At 41.1% G+C, this 21,038-nt stretch overlaps 2 protein-coding genes and 1 pseudogene across 2 annotated transcripts in view; 2 read left to right on the plus strand and 1 right to left on the minus strand.

Annotated features, from left to right (window-relative positions):
• ntm (neurotrimin) overlaps positions 1-21,038 on the plus strand; it is a 657,985-nt gene that overhangs the window by 119,955 nt on the left and 516,992 nt on the right. The window lies entirely within an intron of this gene.
• Positions 4,349-5,371, plus strand: LOC141791694 (N-acetyllactosaminide beta-1,3-N-acetylglucosaminyltransferase 3-like; annotated as a pseudogene).
• LOC141791695 (N-acetyllactosaminide beta-1,3-N-acetylglucosaminyltransferase 3-like) lies at positions 11,897-12,895 on the minus strand. The gene has a single exon (XM_074672330.1). It carries the CDS (start codon positions 12,893-12,895, stop codon positions 11,897-11,899), a length of 999 nt encoding a protein of 332 aa, XP_074528431.1.

Here is a 21,038-nt window from a genome sequence, read left to right on the forward strand (position 1 = left end):
ATAAAAGTCTGTTTTTATGGCTGGGTGTGTTCATGACTTCCAGTCTTTCTGCAGCCAGCCTCAAGTGGAGCCTCAATGAACAGCAACTTTTAGCACTTCTGAATAGGCTCCATTTATACTAAGTGGATGTTGCCCCTTGCCAGGGCCGGATTAATTTATGGTAAGTCCAGGTCTCTATGACAACACCACGCTGGCTGACAAAGTTTAGCCGTGAGAAGAAATAAAATACAGAGATCTGTGTTTTTCTCTGCTGAAAAGGATTTCTGTGATTAATTTTGTAGTGATGGTGTACACTGGAGCCTAAATGTCAGACAGAAAAAGGACAGAAGCACAGAGGAAAGCTGAACAGGAGAGTGATACAGCTAGTTAGCCATAAGCTCGGCTAGTTAGCCTTTGGCTTGGGCCGTATCACTGTATAACACAGGGGCTGAGCTGTTTTTGCTTATGTCCATTCCAACCCGCATGCAGCACTTATTCTGCACTGGTCTGTTCAAACTTGAGAGTCAATCAGTAAAATGAAGAGTGAGGTTACATTAGCCCTGCTTGGTAGATGACTGGCATAGCTAACCAGGATTTACTAATGTTACACGTCTTAGAGCACAGCATTGCCAGCTGCGCTAAATATAAAAGGCTACTGAACTACATACAAACTGTCAGTGTTCACATTAGCCTTCAGATACCTCAGAGCACAAGGCTGCTGATGTCGCTAACAGCTGGCTACTGCAACGTCTGCTTGATGTCACGTTTCAAACCATAGCACTATGTATCTGTGCTGATAAGTTCCTTACCTCAGCACGTTGTATCCAGTGTCTTAAGCAAAGAAATTTGTTTTATTTCCGATCTCCATTTAATTCCAAACAAACACAAACTTAAAAGTTATTTACGACAGTGTGCGAAAACTCCAGGCCACATGGTGGTAAGGGAGTTAGTGCAGCAGATAAGTGAAAAAAATTGTTCACATGATGATGCAAACATGAAATTTGGAATAGATGCTCTCTAAGGGACACTCTTTCAAAATAAAATGTTAGTCACCCGCAAATTTGTGATGGTGGCCATTTTTCAAGATGGCTGCCATTTCCATGGCAGTCATTATTCCAAAAGTTTGAATGGTGATGCAAGCATGAAATTTGGCACAAATACTATCTCAGGGGCACTCTTTTGAAATAAAACGTTAGACACCTAAAGAATCCCAATCGTGGCCATTTTTCAAGAAGGCTGCCATTTTTCTTGAACGCTAATTATTCCAAAAGTTCAAATAGTGATGCAAACATGAAATTTGGTACAAATACTTTCTAAGGGGCAATCTTTTGAATAATAATGCTAGATTGTGCAGGGTTACCCTGTGCAGAGCTATTGGACCCGTGGAGACCACAGTCATACCTTTCTTTCATGCCCTCACAGGTTGTGATACTGTATAAGCCTTCATAACAAAGGAAGAAAGATATCCTGGCAAATCTGAGGCCTCTCTCATCTTTGGCAAATTAAGTCAACGCCCTCCTGTACTGGCTGATGGTGACCTTGAGATTGTTGAAAAGTTTGTGGTCCTAATGTACCATGGATCAAGTACAGCTGTTGTGCGTAGATGACGCGAGACCTGACATGTTTGTCCGACCATTTGAAGCCATTCCTCTAACAAGAGCAGCTATGCTTCAACACACTAAATGTGCTGCATATCAGGCAGCTGCATATGCATATGGGGTCAGGCAACCAAGCGTCAACCAAATTCAGAAAGTCCCACTGACTGGGGATGGAAAAGGTTGGTGAACAATGGTTGGTCTCCTGGACAGCAAATACACCAGTTGCACAAAGTTGTGTACAACTGGCCAAGTGTAGCTGCAAATCAGAGTGCTGTAGAAGGTGCAAATATTCCAGATTGGGGTTCACCTGCACAGCACTGTGCAGCTGCAAGTGTGAATAGAAAAGTAAGCAGCCAGCTTGTGTCTTTGGCGTGGCTCAATTGTTGAGTTTTCAGGGAGACCTAGGGGCCAGCTCTTCATCAGTGTGTCTCTAGTTTAAACAGTGAACCACAGTTTTTAGTTTATTTTTAGTGTATTGTTTTCTACTGACTAATTCTCAGTAAAAGATATTTAAAGTTGAGTTAGTAAAGCCAGCACCTCTATCTTTTATTTGTCAGGTTTTCCTACTTTGCAGGAAAAACATAGTCAGAACAGTGTTGCCTCAGGAGCTGGTCATATAGTATTAGTTGCTAAATCATTATGTTTGGGGCTCTGTCAATTCAGCACCACAGCTGTGCTACATACTCATCTGTCTTTTTGTTTCCCCTTCCCCTGAATTAAATTGCCTAAGTTACTGTTTCCTAATAAGAAGGAAAAAAAAAGAAATAAAGAAAAGAAAAGAAAAAATTAAAACCTCTATAAATATAAAACCAAACCAAAAACAAATGAAAAAAAATGTAAGAGAAAAAACAAACAAAAATAGTCTCTCTTGTGGCTGTTTCTTTGTCATGGTAAGGGAGCTTGTGTACTTTGATGAACCCTGTGAGCTATGCAGTTAGGTCAAGGGTAAAGAGTTAGACACAACACAGCCATATAAACACTCCTGGCCTGCAGTTTTGAAATTTCAAATGATTGTAAATGGTTTCTGGTCAATCGACCTCGCGAACAGTCCTAATACCAATTTTCTCCTCGGGTGGTGGCTGTCTTTAAAAAATGACTACCATTGTTAATTTTCAATTGTCTGATGTCTTTATTTGAATGGGTGGCCGATAGAGAGTATCTGTGCTAACTTTTGAGCTTGCATCACCATTTGAACTATTAGAAATATGTGCATACAATAGCCATCTTAAAAAATGGCCGCCATCCTTAATTTCTGCATGTCTAATGATATATTTCACAAGAGTGGAGAGAGTATCTGTGCCAAATGTCGTGCTTGCATTACCATTAGAATGATTCTCCTGAAATTTTCAATTATCTGCTGCACCAGTTAAAATGCAATTAAAACAGATCCTCCTCATAGCATTTTTAAAGAAATTTGAGAGCTTTTGGAGTGCTGGTCAATCTCTTCCTGTGTCCAAGGCGTCCCATGTAAAAAAGCTCATTTTTTTGTCACAGCATACAAATATCTGGGATTACATTTTACTTATTCAGAAGTTGAAAATACATCCAATAGATTCATAGATTCGCAGTTCTACAAAAAAAGTAGTTCAAAGTTTTTTTTTTTTCTTTTTTTTAGTTATCTATTTTTTTTATTGCCAGTAATATGCTATGAGGATCTATATCCAGTGAAACGCAGCAACATAAGGGCTGCTACCCATGAGCACGCACGGTAACTGTCATAAAGGCTTTATACAAGATGATTATATGAAACGAGCAGAAAAGCATCTCATAGAATTTTTGAGTGTATGTTGGATTTAAGCTAGATGTTTATATTTGTTATAATCTCCTGTAGTTTTTAGCCTTGAAATCTCTGACTGTTACCTTGTCCCAATGAAACACCGTTAATTTTTCTGTAATTTTAATACAACAGAGTTACATTACATAGACAACATCACCATTTCATTTCTCAGAGTATAGTCTACCCACTGTGCTGTCAGTATGACACAGGGAATCTGTTTTGTCAACTGGAGTTAAGATATTAAGGTAATTTGGTAAAGGTCAAGGTGTAATCAGTTTCAAGAAAAAATCTGCCACAACACCAAAGATGTACAATCTTCAATCCATATTTGAGAAGAAATTCAGAGTGTGGTCCACACTGTGAGTGGTGTTCATTTCAGTTCAGTGAATCCAGCTGAGTCTAATATTGATGCAATGCAAGACTATCATTTATATGGTCACGTAAATACTTAACAATACCTTTCTGAGCCATATCAAACTATTTAACTAAAAAACCTTTTTCTTGTCTGAGGCACATGGTACTTCACTTATACCTGTGAGAGACTGCAAGGTGCAAAGACTTGGCTGCCGAAGACCAGAGAGACCAGAGGGATTGATCAAGAGCTGGATCTGATCTGCTGATATGGGGTAATTATCAACTAATGAGCGTAATTCATTATGTGTCTTATGTCTTCCATCACCTTGCAAACATTTCCTCTTGGAAATGCAGTAACATTTATTTCATCTGTACTAAAGATTACCTGAGATCTTTAAAATAGTAGGAGTCTGACTTGTTGGTGCTATACTCAGAAACGTAGCTTAATGCCAGATATTGACTATGAGACTGAGATACGTTGCCAAGTAAACTTTTCTGTTTTGTCACGGCAGACTTTTACAGATAAATTTCACCATTCCATAGGCTCTCCTCTTGCTGGGAGTTTTCCTAACAGCTGTTTTTTTTTATCTACATATAAAGTAAAGATATCTATCCTTATCTAAGACTGGAACACAGCCACATGACACCACCTGGAAAAAATACCTCTCAGGCTGCCCTCTCCCACAGCTGTACACAAAATCAGTCTGTTGAAAGCATAGAAAGCTTCAGCTCTTTTCCTGATAGGTTGAAGGACTTTCTGTACTACCGGCACTGCCGACACTTCCCCATGCTCCTGGACCTTCCTGACAAATGTGGAGGAAGTGATCAATCCTCTGATGTCTTCCTTTTGCTCGTCATCAAGACCCCCCCCCCCCCCCCCCCCCCCCTAATAACTATGAACACAGAGAAATGCTACGCAAGACCTGGGCTCTTGAGAGGAAACAGAACGGTGTGCAGATCAGGCGGGTCTTCATTATAGAAACCAGGGGCTCTGGTTTTGAGAGGGAAAGACTGAACAAGGTTCTGGATCTGGAGCTGGAGCAAAGTCAGTACAAAGACATCCTTCAATGGGACTTTGCTGACACATGTCAAAACCTCACTTTGAAGCAGGTACTCTTCCTGGAATGGATGGAAAGAAACTGTCCAAAGGTTCGCTTCCTGTTTAACGGGGATGATGACGTCTTTGTAAACACTAACAATGTAGTGAAGTTTCTCCAGAACCTAAAGGACAATAATGGAAGTAAGCACCTTTTTACTGGCAATGTCAGGATAGGGCTACCACCATTCAGAACAGAGTGCAAGTACTATGTCCCAATTCAGGTGTACAGGCCAAAAGTGTACCCCCCTTTTTGTTGTGGTGCAGGCTTCCTTCTCACTGGTCACACTGCATCTGTCATATATAACATGTCTCAGTCCATCTCCCTCATCCCTGTGGATGATGTCTACATGGGGTTGTGCCTGGCCAAAGCAGGACTCAGTGTAAGTTCACATGCTGGGGTAAGGGCGGCGAACGTGCACTTTGACTCCAAACGTGTCAATGACTATGACCCTTGCTTTTATAAAGAACTTCTCCTTGTTCACGGGTTTTTTTTAAGAGAAAATGTACTATTTGTGGCACCCGGTAAATGACCCCAATCTCAAATGCTTTGGTAATGATAAGTAGAGATCACCAACTGACGGTGCTTGTTGGCACCAAAATTAAACCACTTTATTAATCACATGTACTGCAATCTAATTTAATGTGGAAGGCTTTATTATTCAAACATAATCAACGATCAATGATATGACTCTTGAAAGTGGTGCAGTAGTTAGCTCCTTTACCTGAAGCAAGAAGGTGTCTGGTTCAAATCCCTGTTGCCTTTGCTTTGAAGTTTTGTTTGTTCTCCCTATACATTTATGTCTTTTTTTTTTCTCCTGACTTCCTCCCACAGTCTGAAAAGATGCTCATAAAGTTCTTTGGCAAAAAATGTTTTACCATCACTGCTGTAAAAAAAAAAATATTTTAATAAATATAAAAACTATTGTTTATGTCATATGTGTGATTGAACAAGGACATTTTCATGTCAGGGGCAGTTAACAATCTACAGTTTACAAATTAGTGCCCTCTCAGAAGTTAATTCAAAGGCTCTGCTGCCATTTCCAAGACAGTATACACTCTTAGAAAGAAGGGTTCTTCTTTGAGGGCAAAAGCTCTACCCAGAGCTATTTGCTTCTGAAAAACCCTTGTTTTTTTAAAAAAGCATTCTTTAATGGCTAATTGTAAGAGAGAGGCCCCCCTGCAAGAACCATTTTGATACAGAAAACCCTTTTCAAAAGTAGGGGTTCTTTAGGAGCTGTTGAAAACAGGTATCAGAAGATCCTCACCCTCAAATATTTAAATGTTTAGCCATGTTTAAAATAGAAGTTTTACAGCAGATGTATCTTGAATAGCCATATCAATTCATTGTACTTGCTCTGCTGCAGTCTTTTTTTTTTTTTCCTTTTTTTCCTGCTCTGCTGCAGTCTTAAATGTCTTTGTCCTGACCCTTTGCTCAAACCCTGCAAAAAATGAGTAGATACAACTGGAATGTTGGGCAGATGCAGCTATTTTTGTTGCTTATATTGTTGTGGGTTTTGTAACCATGACAAAGGATGGGGACGTCTTGGATACGAGTCCCTGCTGTACTTTGAGATGCTGCACTGGATGGTAGTCTGCGAGACACGAGCCGCCTGTTTGTGAACTGTGTGGCATGGGCTTTTTGTCTGTGCCCCACGTAGCACAGGCCTTGTACCTAATGGTTTCAGCATGGTTTTGTTAATAAATGAGTTGTCTTCAATGTTAAGTTGGCCAGTTTTAAAACAATTTGTAAAACAGATTGACTGGGGTTTGTTGTTTCTTTGGTCCAGCAATGAAGCACAGACAGCTTGTGTCCCCACGAAACATCTAAAGTACAGCTAGGACTCATATCCATGGTGTTCCCTCCTTTCCTTTGCTTATAAAGGTTCACAGATGGTTCTGGGTAAAACTCTTTACATTGGGCTTTATAAGGTAGAACCTTATAACAAATTCATCATTCATAACACAAACAAAAAACAGTGTGCCTATGAGGACAAGTTAAAGATCTTGATATGGTTCTAGTCAGCACTTTTACTTCTAAGAGTGTAGCTCCTCAGGCTGCTCTGTTATCTGATATCTGTCATTAGCTGCATTTTAGACATGCCCCAGAACTAAAGTCCTTCTGAGGCCAGGGGTTGTTACATGACCTTAGGGCCATAGACCCAATACATAATGCAAAACAGGATGATGATGTGCAGGGAGTTGTTAAAGACCATCACATCTGTAGAGGGCAGTAAGATACCAGCAAAAGTCTTTCAGCAAGAATCATATTGAAGAGTACACCTCAAACTTTAGACAAGCTAACCTCAAATTTCCTTATTTCATCAGTGGCCATTTTAGGGAGTGGCCTGGGGTGGCCGGTGCCACCCCTGAAAACTCATCTGCCACCCCTTTGGCCCTTTGGATAGGTAGTTGGCCAAGTTCGTCAACACGAGAAACGAGAGAAACGCTGTCAATTAATGGTGATGGCTGACTGACTGATCTAGAGTCAGTTTTACACTTTTAACTACCACAATATGGTCTGAGGACTGAGGACTGAGGCTGCAGAGAGCTGATTTCTGATCAGCGGAGTTTTTTCCAGTGACCATGCAAGTCTGGGATCAGTAGAGCCACGAGATGAGAACGCTGCATCTCCATGTCACCTGCAGCTCTGGCGAAACAGGACAGAAACAACATTCATTGTAACTTGATAAAAACAGATTCAGACAATTGAGAGGTATGGTAATTTACAGTGTTGGGCAGTAACGTCAAATACCATCATTAGTAGTAAAACTACACTTTTTAGTAACAACGTGGTAGCATCATTGTTTCAAAAAAGTAAGAACATCTCAATAGCTTCTCTGATTTTATGGTCATGTAGCGGTAGCAGACGTAGAAGTTACATTAATATTTTAAAATGATTCATATTGATGTGCTTGAAGCGGAGCTTTCTCCTGCAGTCTCATCTCGCACTTGTAAGGATCAGACTGTGACGCCATCTCCAAACGCTGCTATGTCTGTGTCAACCAATAGAAGCGGAGGAACTGTTGACGTCGTCAATCAACATACCCCGCCTGTGACTTCACTGCATACACACACACACCCGCTTCAGTTCACTGAGAGATGGCAGAAAAGGAAGGAGAAGAGGAGCAGCCAGAGCAGTCTCCTACCCAAATAGATGAGTTTTTGTAAAAAAAAAAAAAAAAAAAGGGAAAAGATATGTGTTCAGATGCCTACTGTGCCAACCCAAGGTGAAGTTTCTGTCAACTTCAACGACTTCAAACACAAATCTGAGAACCCATATACAGGGACTACTAAATATGCAGAACCAGCAATTAAGTTAACCACCACATGTCAACCGTAGAATAAGACGTCAACACAAACAAGCTACTTTTCAACAGCCAACAATTTGCGTGGCAGTAAATTAATTAAATTAAGTGTGAGGATGTAGTGGCAGTGTTTGAGTGTGTGTAAGGTGGGGGATAAAATAAATAAACTGTTCTCTTTGTAACATCTGTGCTGATCTGCATGGATAGGCTATCTGTGCTCCACAGGGCATGGACCTAACTGTTAGTAAACACCATCACAACAAAAGTAACTATCTGAACATTTTATAGTTCACCTAATAAATGATTTTGTGTTAATGACACTCAAGGTTACTGCCATGACATGAATTGTCTAAATACAAATCTTTTTTTCAGCTGACAACTTAAAATCAATGATCTACTTTACTTGGAAACCTTGATCTTTGTAATTGTCAGTGAGGAGGTAACACCATGGATATGATAAGTTATATGGGGGACACAGGCTGTCTCTGTCTCATTGCATGGTCCAATAAACAACAAACTTCAGTCAATGTTTTTTACACTTTAATTTAATGCTGGCCAACTTTACATCAAAAACAAATCATCTACAAAACCAGTGAGCAGCCCCCCACGCAACATATCAAAGTACAGCAGGGACTCACAGCCACAGAATTTCGCCCTCTGTCACGGGTAAAAAACACAGCACAATATCACAACAACAGCTGCATCTGCCTTATATTTCAGTTGTATCTACTCATTTTTGAGTGGTTTGAACTATAGGCTAAGACAAAGATATTTAAGACTGCAACAGAACAAGTACAATTAATTGATAAAAGTATTCCAGGTACATAAACTTAAGAAATAGTATTTGAAACATGGCTAAACATTTGAAAATTTTGAGGGTGAGGATCTTCTAATCAATGCTTTTTTTCTCTTTTGAAAAACTCCTTCTTCCAAAATGGGTTCTCTTTGTGGAAACGATTCTTAGGAGGAACTCTTATTCTTACGAAGAACCCCTGAAGAATGATTCTTTTTTTTTTTTTAGGGGGGGTGGGGGATCAGAAACAAATGGTTCTGAGTAGAACTTCTGCCCTCCAAGAAGAACACTCCTGGAACCCTTGCTTCGAAGAGTGTTTATACTGTCCTAGAAATATCAGCAGAGCCTATGAATTAACTTCTAAGGGGGTATGGAATTAATTTCCTATCTTAAATCAAGCGCATTTTAATTGATTTGAGAGCAGTATTTTATTGATCTCATGCTCATGCTTACATGATATTGACAAAACTCTGCTCCAGCGCTCAAATTCACTCTGCGCCTGCTCAATCTTTGTCCTTGCGCTTGTTTACAATGCTGCATGTGCTCAAACTGTGTCCTTACACTCGCTTATGATGCTGCGCTCACACTCTGGTTCTTCCTCTTGCGCCGAGAGAATTTCTGCTCACAGATCTCTATCTGCTCTCAAATTTTTTGTGGAACAACCAATTGAAGGCCGACTAGTATTGACCAATCAGGTTATTCCTGTTTATCCCTGTTCTTTCAACCTTGTTTTATCACCCCCTAACCTCGGTGGCTGTAATAAATGTGATTTCTTCAATTTTTTTGCCCACTGTTGAGATCAAATATCATTCAATAAATGTATACAAGTGTCCGTGTTTCTCACTGAAATAGCTATATTGTATAATAATAGCCGTATGACACAGTGCTCTTTGCGGTGTGCTGGTGGAGAAACCTATGACCCCATGATGCATATACATACATGCTCCACCGTGCCCTGTGCTATCTAGAAGAACCTGGCACCTATGTAAGAATTATGTTCTTTGATTTTTCAAGTGCATTTAACACCATCCAGCCCATGATATTGAGAGATAAGCTCAAAGACATAGGAGTGTACCCATCCTTTGTCTCCTGGATCACAGACTATCTCACAGAGAGGCCACAGTTTGTCAGGTTGGGAAACTGCGTCTCTGGGACGGTCATGAGCAGCACGGGGGCTCCACAAGGAACTGTTCTGGCTCCATTCCTATTCACACTTTATACTGCAGACTTCAAATACAACTCTGAGTCCTGCCACATCCAAAAATACTCCGATGACACTGCTATTGTGGCGTGTATCCAAAATGGACAGGAATCTGAATACAGGGATCTGATAAAGGCTTTCTGTGACTGGAGTCATAGAAATTGTCTCCTACTGAACACCTCAAAAACAAAGGAAATGATTGTGGATTTCCGAAAGTCTGGGCTCTGCCATCAGCCAGTTAACATCCATGGGGTGGACGTGGAGGTGGTGCCAACCTACAAATATCTTGGTGTACATCTGGACAACAAGTTGGACTGGTCCCTTAATACAGATGCACTCTTTAAGAAGGGGCAGAGCCGTCTCTTTTTCTTAAAGAAGCTCAGATCAATTGATGTCTGTGGAAAGCTGCTGCAGATGTTTTATCAGTCCGTGGTAGCCAGTGCTTTGTTTTATGGTGCAGTCTGCTGGGGAAATAGTTTAAAGCAGAAGGACAAGAGGCGACTGGAAAAACTGGTGAAGAGAGCTAGCTCTGTGGTTGGATCCAGTTTGGACTCACTGGAGGCTGTGGTGGAAAGGTATACACAGAAGAAAGTGGAGGCCATCATCTGTCACTCTGATCACCCACTTCACAACATCATAGTCCAGAGGATCAGCAGCAGGGGACGCCTTACCTCTGTGCGCTGCAGGACCGAGAGGTTCCGAAGATCATTCCTCCCTGCAGCCATCAGAGTGTACAATTCTTTGCTTGGAAGAGTGCCCAAACAACTTGAATTTCCCTCCGGGGATTAATAAAGTATGACTTATCTTATCTTATCTTATCTTATGATGAAGCTAGCGGGACAACAGATCTCGTGCAAAAATGGACCGAAAGTCAAGGAAATCAGGCAAGTTGTTTTAAATTCATTCTAATTAAAACAATATTGGGCTGTGTACTGGATATTTGATAATGTACTTGGTGTTATAGATACATGAGCACTATACAAGAAATGCATTCATGCAGGCTAACCCTGTATTTGTTTTAGTTTGTTTTGAAAATGATTCATAACATTAATAATTGCAAAGTATGATCATACTGTGTGCAAGAGGTGATCCTTTAGGAGGACTTGGAAAGGAGCAAATCCAAACATAATGCTATCATAACGGAGTGGGAGGACACAATTAGAGCATGCGCAGCATTGCAACCTAGGGCAAGGACACACTTTGAGCATGCATAGCCTTGTAAACAAGCGCTAGGACAGTTTGAGCAGGCACAGAGCAAATGGGAGCACAAGAGCAGAGTTTTGAGAGACAATATCACGTAATTGGAGCATGAAATCATTAAAATACTGCTCTTGAATCAATTTAAAATGCTCTTGATTTAAGACAGGAAATTCATTCCATAAGGGGGCAGTAATTTGTGAACTAGATTTTTAACTGGCCACCCTGACATTAAAGTATCTCTGTTGGAACATCCATTTGACCGAAGTATGGGGTTTTTTGTTTGGTTTTGTTTTGTTTTTATCCTTTGACAGAGTTAAAGAGTTTAATGAGCATACTTTTGGACTGCGGGAGGAAGCCAGAAGAAAACTCATAAATGTATAGGGAGAACATACAAAACACCCCCAAAAAAGGCCCCTGGGACCTGAACCAGAAAGGAAAAAGAGCTAGCTACTGCACCACTTTCAAGAGTCTTATCCCTGTCTTCATCATGTTTAAATAATAAAACCTTCCATGTTAAACTAGACTGCAGCACATTTGGTTAATAAAGTGGTTAACTCTTGGTGCCAACAAGCTCCACCACATGATGGTCTCTATTTATCATTACCAAAGCATTTGAGATTGGGGTCATTTACCAAGTGCCACATATAGTACATTTTCTCTGAAAAGAACCCATGAACCAGGAGGAGTTCTTTATAAAAGCAAGGGTCATAGTCATTGACACGTTTGGAGTCAAAGTGCACGTTCGCCACCCGTACCCCAGCATGTGAACTTGCACTGAGTCCTGCTTTGGCCAGGCACATCCCCATGTAGACATCATCCACAGGGATGAGGGAGATGGACTGAGACATGTTATATATGACAGAAGCAGTGTGACCAGTGAGAAGAAAGCCTGCACCACTACAGTAAGGGGGGTACATATTTTCCCTGTACACCTGAGCTGGGACACAGTACTTGCTCCATGGATCTCTGATTGGTGGTTGATGAATGACATAGCCAGTAAAAAGGTGCTTACTTCCATCATTGTTCTTCAGGTTCTGGAGAAACTTTACTACATTGTGTGTGTTTACAAAGATGTCATCATCCCCGTTAAACAGGAAGTGAACCTTTGAACAGTGTCTTTCCATCCATTCCAGGAAGAGTACCTGCTTCAAGGTGAGGTTTAGAAATGCGTCAGCAAAGTCCCATTGAAGGATGTCTTTGTACTGACTTTGCTCCACATCCAGAACCTTGTTCAGTCTTTCCCTCTCAAAACCGGAGCCCCTTGTTCCTGTGATGAAGACCCGCTTGATCTGCACACCGTTCTGTTTCCTCTCAAGAGCCCAGGTCTTGCGTAGCATTTCTCTGCGTTCATAGTTATTAGGGGGGGTCTTGATGACGAGCAAAAGGAAGACATCAGAGGATCGATCACTTCCTCCACATTTGTCAGGAAGGTCCAGGAGCATGGGGAAGTGTCGGCAGTGCTGTGTGTATAGAAAGTCTTTCAGCCTGTCAGGCAATGAGCTGAAGCCTTCTATACTTTCAACAGACTGGTTTCGTGTACAGCTGTGGGAGAGGACAGCCTGAGAGACGTTTTGTCCAGGTGGTGTCATGTGGCTGTGTTCTAATCTTAGATGAGGATAGATGACTTTATTCTCAGTGGCGTATATGTAGATAAAAACAGCTGTTAGGAAAACTCCCAGCAGGAAGAGTGCCTTTGGAATGGTGAAATTCATCTGTAAAAGTCTGCCGTGACCAACAGAAAAGTTTACTTAGCAACGAATCTCAGTCTCATAATCAGTATTTCAAGAACAAGCATTAAGTCATGTTTCTGAGTATAGCACCAAAAAGTCAGACACCTACCATTTTTAAAATCTCAGATAATCTTTAGTACAGATTAAATAAGCGTTACTACATTTCCAATAGGAAATGTTTGAAGGTGAGGGAAGACAGAAGCAATGAATTACGCTCATTTGGTGATAATTACCCCATATCAGCAGATCAGATCCAGCTCTTGATCAATCCCTCTGGTCTTCAGCAGCCAGTCTTTGCACCTTGCAGTCTCTCTAACAGGTACAAATGAAGCACCATGTGCCTCTGAGAAGGGAAAAGTGTTCCTGGATAAATAGTTTGATATGGTTCATATACGTATTGTTAAATATTTGAATGGCCACACTAATGATAGTCTTTGTACTGCATATATCAATATTAGATTCAGCTGGATTCACGTAACTGAAATGAACAGCACTCCCAGTCGCAACCACACCCTTGAATTTTTTCTCAAATATGGATTGAAGATAAAACATCTTTTGGTGTTTTGGCAGATTTTTTTATTTGCACTGATCATTGTACTTTGACCTTCATCAGATTTTTTTCTTTACAATGATCATTGTACTTGGACTTTTACCAGATATCCTAAATTACCAGTTAACAAAAAGATTCCCCGTCCTACTGATAGTAAAGTTGGTAGACTACAGTTTAAGAAATGAAACAGATTTACTCCATATGTGTTGTTTACCTTGAAACAGTTTAGTGTTTCCAATTTAAACGACACAGGAACCAGTTAACATAACTAGGTAGAATTAAAATGTCATTTCTTAGAGTGTAAGTGTTACAGATTTTGACAGAAAATTAATTAATGCCAGTTTATATACAAAAACAACAACAACAAAACACTGAGGCTTGAGGCCAGTAACACAAAGCCAGATTTATGTCTTAAAATAGAATAGAACTGTATTTGTCATTGCAACAAGACAAAGACAAGACAACAAAATTGCAAAAGCCCCTCAGTTAGTGCAAAACAGTTTACAGTGCAAAATAGCTGCCAGGTGCATTGATGACATAGAGGTAATTGTTATACTGTAATTTTATGACAACAAATGAGGAAACGTTTTGAGCCTTTGTTCAGGACCCTTACTGCTGTTGGGTAGAAACTGTCTCTGAACTTTTTTTTCCTTGTGGTGATCGACCTGTACCGCCTGCCTGACGGTAACAGATTAAACATTCAGGGCTCTAATTTCGTAGACCAGGCGCAGGCGCAGGCGCAGGCGCAGGCGCAGGCCTTCGCCGTGCGCACAGTGCGTGACCGGCGCACTTTGCAAGTTTCCTCCAGTGCCAAGAGAGGCGCAGTACTGGCACACATGAGCGCAGAGCTGCGCGTCCACGCCTCCCTCCGCCCAAATGGCAGAGAGGGAGGAGAAAAGCCGTGAGTGGGTTTAACACAGCCGCGCGCTGTTTTCACCAATCAAATGAGCGCCTCTCCTCGCCTTTAAATGCCCTGCGACTGAGGCGCAGCGTCTGATTGGTCTGACTGATCTCTAGCACCACGGAGAGAGTGTTGGTAGCGGAGACGGTCGGAGCCGCTATGCCTGCAGCAGGTCAATGGACAGCGGGGCTCATCGGAGGACACGACGCGCGTCACCTTGTGGGCCAGCTCCCGGGACAGATGTAATCTGTTCCTTTGTCTTTATCCGGAGTAAAAAATTAAGAGGCAGTTACACAGCTGGCTTATCCATTCAGAATACTTTTGACCCACCTGCACTCCTGGTTTGTCATCGCCAAGCAGAGCCTTTGGTGATATACTGTATACTCTCCCAGTGTCTCCACCTCATCCTCCTTACAACAATGTACACCATCTTAGTAGATCACGTTAAAAATAAAGACTAAAACAGAGAAATATGGGAAATTACGGGTAAATCCTGAGTGACATACATTTATTTCGTCTCTTTTTTCTTCGTCTTTTCTCTCCCTCTTTTCTTTGAATTAAATGAAATGAGAGAACCAGCTATACTCAGTATCAGATTTTAAGGCTGTTTTTTGTTTCGTTGTAAGATGTGCATCAAAATTCCAGCTGCCGTCAGGTTAACTTTCCATTATGACAAACGGCTTTAATCTGACATCAGATGTGACGGGACAGTTAATATAGATATAAATATATATGCTCGTTCAGACAGTTACATTAAAAAGTGATTGCTGTGATTGTTTACTGCATCAAAATGTACCTGACACTCTGGAAACCTGCCTCTGAGGCTTTGATGACATGTGCGCACATGTGCGCCTGTCACCAAATTACAGCTGCGTGGGGTGCGCTCCGCCTTGCGCCGAGGATAGACCAGGTTGGAGCTGGCGAGCTTTCAGCGCACTTTTTTGGCACGAAATTGTCACTGCGCCAACATGAATCTGCTGACACCTCCCCCTGGTGCGCAGTCAACTCCCCCTGGCGCGCCGTCACACCCACCTCTGCGCAGACGGTCTACCAAATTGTCAAATTGGCAGCGCACGGCAGTGCGCCACACGAAATTAGCACTGCGCAGGCTGCGCCAGGCTTGCACCCCCTGCGCTGCGCCACGAAATTAGAGCCCACAGTGTCAGGGGTGAGAGGGGTCCTGGGTAATTTTTACCGCCTTTCAGAGGCAGTGGGAATGGTGCAGTTCTTCTAGTGGAGAGGGTAGTCGGGGATGTTTTTTGCCGTGTTGATAATCCTTTGCAGTGATGTCCTCTGAGCCACTGTGAACCTGGTGTACAACACGCACAGACAGTAGCAAAGTAACTTCAGGGTTAACCCTGGCTTATTGATAGCACAAAGCTGGTTCATTCCTTATCAGAGTGGATCACCACGATGACTTACTCTGAACCACTAACCTGCTCCAGAGCAGAGTGCATTGGAGGTGAAATTTGACCCTATAAAATGCCCCTCCTATACTGGCCAATCAGCTTTTTTGAAAACAACGGCCTTTCCTCTGCTCCTGAACATGGTAGACTTTGAGTGAGGAGGGAATAGGGTTTATAGACTACCTTGTGTTACAGAAGTATTTGGAAGACCTGTTGCTTATGAGAATTGTTGAAGAGAAAAAAAAAAACGTTTTCAGTATCCCTTCAGGCTGTTTGTTGGGTAATTCTGATAGTAGTATCAATGGAAGAACAAAATACACCAATTTAGTGTTCAATTAACACCATTGTGGCGTTTATATGTTACACTGTGAGAGTTGACTGGGTGACACTGTCACAGTGTTAAACTTTAACACTGGAAAGTGTTAATTTAACACTTTTAGAGGTTCTCATAAAATCACCAGAGCAGTGTTAAATGTAACACTAAGGGAGTTAGAGACCCACAACTTGTTTGACAAGGCTTGTGACGCGAAAGGTGTTCCAGGACTGATCTAACCCATTGGATCAACCAGATGATGCTCTCTATAAAAGGTACCGGTTCTTGCGGTATTGTGGTCCACCTGGTTTATAAATTGTTATATTTGGTAAGACATCAACTTGTTTTTTTGACATGATTCTACGGTGGCCCTGAAAGCTCACGGCGCTGCAACTTAAGAGAGCACATGCAAAAAGACAAAACACAAGCAAATTAAGAAAACATCTTCATCAATTTGACAACACGTGCGCAGCACTTAGACAAGGGGCTGCAAACAACACAACACAACACATTAGAAAAACGCACTGCAAGCACCACAACACAACAGAAGTGTTTCCACAGGACACTGAAAGTGATGCACATCTGACGATACGCTTGTTGTTGGTGGGGATTTTCAATCACAGCTCTATTATGGTTCTCTTGTCTTCAGTTGTATTTGGAAATGAGGTGAAAAGTGTGTGTTTTTAATTTATTTACATTGTATTGCAGTATTTACACGGATCGCTCTACATTACCGTGAGGTGGCTTCAGCATTTTCAGTTACCTAAAGAAGGAGTTGGAAGTGACAGTAGACAGTGTTACAGTGTTATGGTGGCAGAGTTTAAATAAATAATATGTTTGCTGGAGTAACCTAAAGTGTTGGACAATAATATACAGAGAGCAGTAAAGGTATTAAGTACAACACCATTTAGCAAGTTGTAGGTTTTAAAATGTACGTGTTTTTATTTCTTGCTTTGAAGGTAATTTGCTAACACTACCTAGCCTGAGCTAGAAGACTTGATTTCAGGTCAATCTTACTTTAAAGTAAGTTATATCATGTGTATATAACACTCTCTAAATGTGTTTGTACTTTTATAGACGTACAGGGTAGAAATTAGGCTACTATATCTCCCTCAAAGCCCCATAAAGGCTACATACGAAACTCTCTTTCAAGAGATTCCTATTCCATACATTCAGCATGTTATAAAGCTCTTAATCTACCAAAACACTTGCACTAGCACTTGGTGCTAGCTTGACGCCAACGCACAGTGGAAATTGCATTGAAACTTTAGCGGTTAGTACACATGGATACAACGTCATTTCCCCACCAAAGATCAATTTTCATCACTGAACACATAGACAAGTGTAATAGTCTCCCACATGAGATTCTTTTAAACCAATCACATATTATATAGCTTTTAATCTACCAAAACACTATGGAGCACTTGGCGCGAGCCTGATGGTAACATAAATTGAAAATATGCTAGTGGTTGGCATACATCGATGCGTCGTTTTTCCAGCAAAATATCAACTTTCAACACTGACCAAATAAATGTACAAAGCTTAATCACGAGAGATTCATTGTTAATCCATTCAGCGAGTTATATCTCTCCTACACCACACAACAGTGGTGTGAAGAAGGTTAAAAGAGCTGTCATTCCGTCTTTTAAAGGACATTATGTACGATCACACGTAACCTCCTTCAGCGCGTAAAAAACAAGCCACACTTAAAAACATCAACAAAACTATCAAAATTGACCACACAGCAACAACAGAATTGCACCATTTTGGATGATTTGACAACAAACATTCAGCTGTGACGGTAAATCCCCAGCAACAACAAGCATGTTGACAGATGTGCATCACTTTAAGTGTCCCCTGGAAACACTTCTGTTGGGTTGTATTGTTTTTGCAGTGCGTTTTTCGAATGGGTTGTGTTGTGGTCTTTGCAGCCCCTTTTCTAAATGCTGCGCACGTGTTGTCAAATTGATGAAGATGTTTTCTTAATTTGCTTGTGTTTTGTGTTTTTGCATGTGCTTTCTTAAGTTGCAGTGCTGTGAGCTCTCAGGACCACTGTGTGATTCCATTGTGGCAACAACTTTAAGGTTAATTATTTTATGACATGAAATAGACCGACTTACCAGAAGCAATGATGTTTAAGTATATAGTTTTTATGTTTCCCAAGTCTTTTTTACTCCAGAGGAATTACAATTGCCAGAATGAGATAAAAATTGTAATACATGCAATTCATTTGCACAGTCTGCTGTTTCATTAGATTTGTAAATGTGATCAGTGTCAGATTGAGCCATTAATCAGTAGCTTACACATTTAAACAGTCCGCTATGCCACGTATTTAGTCTATGATGCCAGCCACCACAAAATTTCCTTTCTCAGTAATTTGGGATTTTTCTTCTTCATTTCACTTTTTCACTTTGTTCCTCATGGACAAATCAAGGCGCTCTGTTGCTCTGTTTGTCAGAGTTTGTAGCACTCATGATTGCGATTGATCAGCTGCCTCTGAGCCCTGCCGTTAAAGATGCATGTTCACACCTCTTAATGAGACAAACCTGGGTTGAGTTACCATGTTGATAACTCATGTCATGCTATCTATCATCCTGATTGTCGCAGTTGGGATTAGTCAACCGTGGATAGATTTGAGTTACCCATAGTAAGTTAATCGTGCTTCGTGCTATAGGCCCCTGATTTAGTCTTCCTCAGCTTGATCACTGGGTCGACAGGATTATTAAAAATTATGTTTGGTTCTGAAGAAATAAACCATCACAAACTTTTTGAAACACAACAGTCCCACTCTTATTTTACACACAGCTGCTCAGTAATTACGAACATGTGCTTGTTTCTAAATAGATGGTGACCTCCATGAGAGGGGGCCTACTCCTTAATATAGATAAAGAAGTTTCTCCACTTTTCTGTGTCAGAAAGATGAGTGCTTGGGTCGGAGTGGTTCAGACTCAAGTATCACACTTTGGCTGAAACTTCATCCTGCTTGCGGTTTTGAAATAATACCTCAGTGTGTTTTTTAGGTGCCACCATGGTTATTAATGATCAAGTGATTCAAATAACCTGAGCTGTAATTTCAGGATCCTGTTTGCACTTTGAAATATGTCATGTGGTTAGTACACCACCACTGAGCAAACACACTGACTGTGGAACAGAGATGTGTCCTATATTCGGTGTAGATGCCTGCTTCATCTGCTGCAGCACAAAGCTGACACATATTTATTTCAGCACTTATATGATAGGAAGACACTTTGCAGGATCAAACAATTGTTTTGGTTTCGAGTGAGTTTTTTAATGGCTTTGAAGAAGTTTGAGAGCTTTTGGAGTGTTGGTGGGTCTTGCCTGGTGTCATAGGTGTCCCATGTTAAAAACCTTTAAACCTGACTACAAATCAAAAGGACAAGTTCATTTGACATTGGAAAAAACACTTTTGAAATGAGTGCTTTCACTGAATTTATTTTGCTTACCCTTACCTTTGACCCTCAGGTCATTTAACAATCAGCCTCAGGATCACTTTAGTTCTGGGGAATGTTTTACTGTAGTTCCTGGTTGCTCTGGTTGAAACGCAGCTATTGAAAAATACCAGATGAGAAAGCAGCCTGAAGAGCTACATGCTTAAAAGTGAAGGTCCTGTCTAGAACCACAAAAGGTTCTTTGACATGTCTTTATAGTAGAACCCTTTTATGTTGGAACCCTTTGTGAAGGTTCTACCTAGAACCCAACATAAAAAGTTATACCCAGAACATCTGTGAACCTTTGTAACCATGAGTGAGGAGGGAACACCATGGATATGAGTCCTAGCTGTTCTTTGAGATTTGGGACACAGACTGTCTGTGCTTCATTGCTGGACCAAAGAAACAACAAACTTCAGTCAATCTTTTTTACAATTTGTTTTTAAACTGGTCAACTTATCATTGAAAACAGCTCATTTATTAACAAAACCATGCTGAAACCATTAGATACAAGACGCGTGCCACGGGGGGCACAGACAAATAGCCCATGCCACACAGGGCACAAACAGGCCGCTCGTGTTTCACAGACTGCCATCTGGTGCAACGTCTCAAAGTATAGCAGGGACTTATATCCAACACGTCCCCTTCTCTCATATTTACAAAACCCACCACAATATCAGCAACAACAATAGCTGCATCTGCCTTATGTTTCAGTTGTATTTACTCATTTTTTGCATGGTTTGAGCAAAGGGTTAGGACAAAGACATTTTAGACTGCAGCAGAGCACCAACAATGAATTGATAAGGCTATCCCAGATACATCTGCTTTGAAAATACTATTGGAAACAGTTGGAAATGAGGTGAGGTGTACAACATTCATCTGAGTGTCAATTCTACTTTTCCCACACTTCAATATCCGTTAGAAGGAACAGGGTCCAATGCAACTGTAAACTCAGCTATTCTTCCCACACTGCCAGAGCAGGGTACCTTTTAACTGTGCGCCCAGTCATTTTCCCACACTGCCATCCAGACAGGGTACTCTTCACTGTAGGTTCAGCCATTTTTTCCATGCTGCTCCCTGGCAAACTATGAAGTATACCTCACAGATATAGTTTGTCACTCAAAATGATGTCTTAGTTGAATTTTAATCTGAATTTCCTAAATACTTAAATTACTTCTTGTTTGAAATGTGGTGCTATCTGTCTGACCAAAATACCTGAAAATTATTAACCTGACTCCATTCTCCTCTCACCTCTTTCCCATCTGTTGATGGGGGATCAGGAGGCATCCTGGCTCTCAGTTGAACACACATTTATTAACAATAGGTCAACAATATGCATTTACAGAGATCTCTGGTGCAGCCTCATTTCCCTGTTCCCTACAC

This window comes from Halichoeres trimaculatus, unplaced genomic scaffold (assembly GCF_033239565.1).
Source record: "Halichoeres trimaculatus isolate MK-OKI-2021-1 unplaced genomic scaffold, fHalTri1.1 fHalTri1_scaffold_6, whole genome shotgun sequence".
Taxonomy (NCBI): Eukaryota; Metazoa; Chordata; class Actinopteri; order Labriformes; family Labridae; genus Halichoeres; species Halichoeres trimaculatus.

Bases quoted from the DNA above. Each gene is read 5' to 3' on its own strand.
- LOC141791695 (XM_074672330.1), bottom strand. From the start codon at position 12,895: ATGACACCACCTGGACAAAACGTCTCTCAGGCTGTCCTCTCCCACAGC.